This window comes from Nansenia antarctica, assembly GCF_963989245.1.
Source record: "Nansenia antarctica genome assembly, chromosome: 2".
Lineage (NCBI taxonomy): Eukaryota > Metazoa > Chordata > Actinopteri > Argentiniformes > Microstomatidae > Nansenia > Nansenia antarctica.
Genome location: NC_137675.1, coordinates 387,427 through 394,372, shown reverse-complemented (window position 1 = coordinate 394,372; position 6,946 = coordinate 387,427). Strand labels below are relative to the sequence as shown.

Here is a 6,946-nt window from a genome sequence, read left to right as displayed (position 1 = left end):
GTATGAGCGTGTGTGTGGGTATGAGCGTGTGTGTAGTCATCTAAACTAGCATCGAGCTCCAGACCGACATCTAGCTTTGTTTCACATTCCTGAATATCAAGAGGAATCCCGAGGTGAGATGTGAGTTGTGAGATGTGGTTTCCTGGTTGAATCCTGTAAACACACGCTGCCGCGAGGGTCTGACCTCAGTTCAACCACAACCACGTGTGGTTCAGGGTTGAAATGGGCGTGAAGTCCAAACAATAGCTCATAGAAGCAAATACGAACAAACAACCATGTCAGTGTAACCATGGTAACATCCTAATCTATGTTTATGAGAATATAAGGCTAGTCTAAGGCTTAGGCCAGTCTTAATCTATGTTTATGCAGCTGGCCCCAGGGGTAGAGAACAGTGAAGTGGGGAGTAGGGCTGGGCGGTATTACGGTAACACCGTATCTGAAAATAACAACGTGTCAATACGAACAAATCAGCTGCACAACGTGCACATATGTATAATATAATATATATATAATAAACACATATATAATATAATATATATATAATAAACACATATATATATAATATTATATATATATATAATAAACAGACTGACAGATGACAGAACTTTTCTCCAAAAAATTATAATATATTTGTCAAATAAATAACCTGTCAAAAAGTACTGTTCAGAAACGATCATAATCGTAACACTCTGCTGTGTGCCCGCGTGAGTGTTGCCAGTGTTAACCATACATAGTGTTAACCATACATAGTGTTAACCATAGATAGTGTTAACCATACATAGTGTTAACCATACATAGTGTTAACCATAGATAGTGTTAACCATAGATAGTCGAATTTGTCCCGACAGTCTCGTTACGAACCACAAGTATTTTTAGCGCTGTTTTTATGTGTTTATTTTAAGCGCATTTTTCAGCCCTGCTCGGGGAAAGTGTGGGAGCAGGTTGACAGAGGGGACAGGCCTCTGGCCCTCCTTCCACCAGACCCTCAAAGCCCTCAAAGGATTTTGAATCCCGCGGTAAAACCGTAAAACCGTAAACCACGGTTACATTTGGGGGTTTAAATCGGATTTAAAAATGTGATACCGCCCAGGCCTACCGGGAAGCACATTCAGCTGTAGTCAGATATCAGATCTAGCATAGATATAGATATAGATATATATATAGATATAGCATCATAACATGACCCTGGAGACACTGGAAATACACCTTCCATAACATCACATCCTTCTAAAAGGTAGACATACATACTGCTGTTATACAGAGAGATACATAGATGGATAGACAGAGATATTATACAGAGAGAGAGATACATTGATAGATATTAGAGATATTATTATTCGATATGTTGTTTTGCATTATGTTCTGCTTACTCTGCTTGAATAGACATCCTTCATTTGCAGACGTATGACGTCACAAAAATTTGTCATAAACAATTATGAAACGCTTAAAAACTTTAAAAAATAGCTACGTATAACCATAATAGCTACATATAACCATAATAGCTACATATAACCAGAATAGCTACATATAACCTGAATAGCTACATATAACCAGAATAGCTACATATAACCAGAATAGGCACTAACAGCTAATAATCTCCTTCAGGTCTCAGGCACTGATATTACTGAGTAGTACTAGCTCCTACATGGGTGGTAGGGGGTAGGAGGTAGGGGCTAGGGGGTAGGAGGTAGGGGCTAGGGGGTAGGAGGTAGGAGGTAGGGGCTAGGGGGTAGGAGTTAGGGGCTAGGGGGTAGGAGGTAGGAGGTAGGGGCTAGGGGGTAGGAGGTAGGGGCTAGGGGGTAGGAGGTAGGAGGTAGGGGCTAGGGGGTAGGAGTTAGGGGCTAGGGGGTAGGAGGTAGGAGGTAGGGGCTAGGGGGTAGGAGTTAGGGGCTAGGGGGTAGGAGTTAGGGGCTAGGGGGTAGGAGGTAGGAGGTAGGGGCTAGGGGGTAGGAGTTAGGGGCTAGGGGGTAGGAGTTAGGGGCTAGGGGGTAGGAGGTAGGAGGTAGGGGCTAGGGGGTAGGAGTTAGGGGCTAGGGGGTAGGAGGTAGGGGCTAGGGGGTAGGAGGTAGGGGGTAGGAGTTCGGGGGTAGGAGTTAGGGGGTAGGAGGTAGGGGCTAGGGGGTAGGAGGTAGGGGGTAGGAGTTAGGGGGTAGGGGCTAGGAGTTAGGGGGTAGGGGCTAGGGGGTAGGAGGTGTCATGTGTCTCTGGGGCCTCTTCACTCCTCCTTCTTGCCGCGGCCCTTGAAGGAGTCCATGAGGTTGAAGGCTCCCATGTAGGAGCCCAGGACCACACCCACCTTGTTGGGGATAATACTGCAGACACACACACACAACAACAACAACAACAGGCAGTTAGCTACACAACCAGAGAGAGAGACAGAGAGAGAGAGACAGAATGAGAGAGAGAGAGAGAGAGAGAGAGACAGAGAGAGAGAGACAGAGAGAGAGAGAGACAGAATGAGAGAGAGAGAGAGAGACAGAGAGAGAGAGAGACAGAATGAGAGAGAGAGAGAGAGACAGAGAGAGACAGAGAGAGAGAGAGAGAGAGAGAGACAGAGACAGAGAGAGAGAGAGAGAGAGAGAGAGAGAGACAGAGAGAGAGACAGAGAGAGAGAGAGACAGAGAAAGGAAGAGAGAGAATATAGGGCATGTTCGTCTCCTGGTTGAATAATCATTTGACAATTATTCCGTCAACGCCGTCAGTGGACAAACCTCAACTGTCTCCGCCCCGCGTCCCTGCCTTTGTTCCTCTGTTACCACGGCAATTACAGGAACAATGGCCCCTCCCACCGTCCCCCGGGTAACAAACTCCCGACGCAAAATAACCACAAAGGACCTCATCACGTCTGGCTCACCCTGGGCCACAGCTAGGGGAACTGGAGGTGATGTTAACGAGAGGGAGGGGAGGGAGGGAGAGGGAGGGAGGGGGAGTGAGGGGGAGGGAGGGGGGGGGGGGGGGGTGGAGGAGGGCGGGAGGGCGGGAGGGAGGGAGAGACAGACACAGAGACAGATACAGAGAATCTGAGAGAGACAGAGAGAAAGAGAGAGAGACAGAGAGGGAAACAGAGAGAGGCAGAGAGAGAGAGAGAGAGAGAGACAGAGAGACATAGAGAGACAGACAGAGAGAGAGAGGCAGAGAGAGAGAAAGAGACAGAGAGAGCGAGAGACAGAGAGGGAAACAGAGACAGACAGAGTGTGTGTGTGTGTGTGTGTGTTTTGACGGATTTACACGTGTTCTAACCAGCCAGGCCTCCGATTTCTACCTTCACCAGCCTCCCCCCCTCCCTCTGCAGCAGACAGAGAGATTCTTATTAATAATAATATAATAATATATTTTATTTGTACAGCGCTTTTCCTGCAAACGTTGCAGCTCAAAGTGCTCCAATCATTATATAATCATCATTTAATTATTTAGTCGTTTAAAGGCAATACTAAAAAGATGGGTTTTTAGTCTTGACTTGAACATATGTGCTGAGGTTGCATCCCTAATGTAAACTGGCAGTGAGACACAATCTGGAGCATAAAATGAGAATGCAGCCTCACCAAATCTCTTCTTTTGTACATGTGGTACACAGAGAAAACCAGCATCAGAAGACCTGAGAGCTCTATTGGGCTGATATGCTAGCAGAAGACCTGAGAGCTCTATTGGGCTGATATGCTAGCAGAAGACCTGAGAGCTCTATTGGGCTGATATGCTAGCAGAAGACCTGAGAGCTCTATTGGGCTGATATGCTAGCAGAAGACCTGAGAACTCTATTGGGCTGATAGCAGAAGACCTGAGAACTCTATTGGGCTGATATGCTAGCAGAAGACCTGAGAGCTCTATTGGGCTGATATGCTAGCAGAAGACCTGAGAGCTCTATTGGGCTGATATGCCAGCAGAAGACCTGAGAGCTCTATTGGGCTGATAGCAGAAGACCTGAGAACTCTATTGGGCTGATATGCTAGCAGAAGACCTGAGAACTCTATTGGGCTGATAGCAGAAGACCTGAGAACTCTATTGGGCTGATATGCTAGCAGAAGACCTGAGAGCTCTATTGGGCTGATATGCTAGCAGAAGACCTGAGAGCTCTATTGGGCTGATATGCTAGCAGAAGACCTGAACATATTCTGGTGCTGTGCCAGTGAGGCTTTAGAAACATTAAGACACGTTACTGCTGAGTCTCTGTGACAGCTGCCTCTCTCCCACGCCTGAGATACATGAGGGGGCGTGGAAGAAGAGAGAGAGAGAGAGAGACAGAGAGACAGAGAGAGAGAGACAGAGAGACAGAGAGAGAGAGAGAGAGAGAGAGAGACAGAGAGACAGAGAGAAGACAAAGAGACAGAGAGAGAGAGAGAGAGAACACCAGGGGAGGCTGGGGGAAGTAGAACACCAGGGGAGGCTGGGGGAGGTAGAACACCAGGGGAGGCTGGGCGAGGTAGAACACCAGGGGAGGCTGGGGGAGGTAGAACACCAGGGGAGGCTGGGGGAGGTAGAACACCAGGGGAGGCTGGGGGAGGTAGAACACCAGGGGAGGCTGGGGGAGGTAGAACACCAGGGGAGGCTGGGGGAGGTAGAACACCAGGGGAGGCTGGGGGAGGTAGAACACCAGGGGAGGCTGGGGGAGGTAGAACACCAGGGGAGGCCGGGGGAGGTAGAACACCAGGGGAGGCTGGGGGAGGTAGAACACCAGGGGAGGCTGGGCGAGGTAGAACACCAGGGGAGGCTGGGGGAGGTAGAACACCAGGGGAGGCTGGGGGAGGTAGAACACCAGGGGAGGCTGGGGGAGGTAGAACACCAGGGGAGGCTGGGGGAGGTAGAACACCAGGGGAGGCTGGGGGAGGTAGAACACCAGGGGAGGCTGGGGGAGGTAGAACACCAGGGGAGGCCGGGGGAGGTAGAACACCAGGGGAGGCTGGGGGAGGTAGAACACCAGGGGAGGCTGGGCGAGGTAGAACACCAGGGGAGGCTGGGGGAGGTAGAACACCAGGGGAGGCTGGGGGAGGTAGAACACCAGGGGAGGCTGGGGGAGGTAGAACACCAGGGGAGGCTGGGGGAGGTAGAACACCAGGGGAGGCTGGGGGAGGTAGAACACCAGGGGAGGCTGGGGGAGGTAGAACACCAGGGGAGGCCGGGGGAGGTAGAACACCAGGGGAGGCTGGGGGGGGTAGAACACCAGGGGAGGCTGGGGGATGTAGAACACCAGGGGAGGCAGAACACCAGGGGAGGCTGGGGGAGGTAGAACACCAGGGGAGGCTGGGGGAGGTAGAACACCAGGGGAGGCTGGGGGGGGTAGAACACCAGGGGAGGCTGGGGGAGGTAGAACACCAGGGGAGGCTGGGGGAGGTAGAACACCAGGGGAGGCTGGGGGAGGTAGAACACCAGGGGAGGCTGGGGGAGGTAGAACACCAGGGGAGGCTGGGGGAGGTAGAACACCAGGGGAGGCTGGGGGAGGTAGAACACCAGGGGAGGCTGGGGGAGGTAGAACACCAGGGGAGGCTGGGGGGGGTAGAACACCAGGGGAGGCTGGGGGGGGTAGAACACCAGGGGAGGCTGGGGGAGGTAGAACACCAGGGGAGGCAGAACACCAGGGGAGGCTGGGGGAGGTAGAACACCAGGGGAGGCTGGGGGAGGTAGAACACCAGGGGAGGCTGGGGGAGGTAGAACACCAGGGGAGGCAGAACACCAGGGGAGGCTGGGGGAGGTAGAACACCAGGGGAGGCTGGGGGAGGTAGAACACCAGGGGAGGCAGAACACCAGGGGAGGCAGAACACCAGGGGAGGCAGAACACCAGGGGAGGTTAGAGAGGCCAGCTAGCAATCAGAAGGTCGCTGGTTCAATCCCCGCACTGCATGTGAGCTGGAGGGTTGCTGGCATCATATCTAAGGTGCCTACTACTGCCGTTGTGCCCTTGAGCAAGGCACTCAACACCTAACTGTTCCATGGGCGCTAATTATAGCTGACCCTGGGGCGGCTGTGCCTCAGTAGGTAGAGCTGGCGTCTAACGATCGCAAGGTCGGCGGTTCGAGCCCCGGCTGGCCACGTGTCGAGGTGTCCTTGGGCAAGACACTGAAACCCAAATTGCTCCCAGTGAGCGGGCCGGCGCCTTGCATGGCAGCTTGGCCGCCATTGGTGTGTGAATGTGTGTGTGAACGGGTGAATGAGAGGCCGTTGTAAAGACCTTTGTAATAAGGAGCTAAATAAGTCAGTCTGTTTACTCTGTGCCGAGAGCACAGAAAAAGACATTTGGTTGGACTCTGCAGTGACAGAGGTTGAATGTCATCTGATCTGCCAGAGAGGTGTGGTACAGAGGTCAGCCTCTGCTGCACTGCGGTCATACGTACAGAAAGACTCTTTAGTCATGAACATCCAGAAGCTTTATTTAGATGAAGCATCACACGTCAGAGGGGTTAGAAGCCGTTTACAACAGAGGTCAGGTGAACGTTGTGACTTAAGCATGCTCCCACCAGACCACCACCTGGTGCAGTGACCACCTCCACCATCCCTCCACCCACCCACCCATCCCTCCACCCATCCCTCCCATCCCTCCACCCATCCCTCCCTCCCTCCCTCCCTCCATCCCTCCCTCCCTCCCTCCCTCCCTCCATCCCTCCATCCATCGGTCATATGAACACCAGCTCTTTTACAACAGCATTGAAAGACACATTAAAACAACTTGAGTAATGTATCATTTCAAATGGTGTGTGTGTGTGTGTGTGTGTTGCGTGTGTGTGTGTGTGTGTGTTGCGTGTGTGTGTGTTGCGTGTGTGTGTGATGCCTGTGTGTGTGTTGCGTGTGTGTGTGTGTGTGTGTGTGTGTGTGTGTGTGTTCATTGCATCTTTGGCCGTATGGCGTCACAGTTCTCTAGCTGGGTGAACCCTCCCATGTACTTAACCAGGAGGCAGAAGTTCTTCCACTTCAGGGTGCTGGGAGGGAGGAGGGGGGAGGGGGTCAGAGGTCAACTACA

At 52.1% G+C, this 6,946-nt stretch overlaps 1 protein-coding gene across 2 annotated transcripts in view; it reads right to left on the bottom strand.

The window, feature by feature from the left end:
* Window positions 1-1,817: 1,817 nt before the first annotated feature.
* The window catches only part of sdr16c5a (short chain dehydrogenase/reductase family 16C, member 5a), a 28,681-nt gene continuing 23,552 nt past the window's right edge, over window positions 1,818-6,946 (bottom strand). The window contains exon 7 of one of the 2 annotated variants that reach the window (XM_080524034.1): window positions 1,818-2,312. In XM_080524034.1, coding sequence (XP_080380160.1) covers window positions 2,216-2,312 — 97 coding nt within the window. In that variant the 3' untranslated portion in view covers window positions 1,818-2,215. Of the gene's footprint in view, window positions 2,313-6,605; window positions 6,906-6,946 lie in introns of those variants that run through there. The other variant, XM_080524035.1, reaches the window with a different exon arrangement.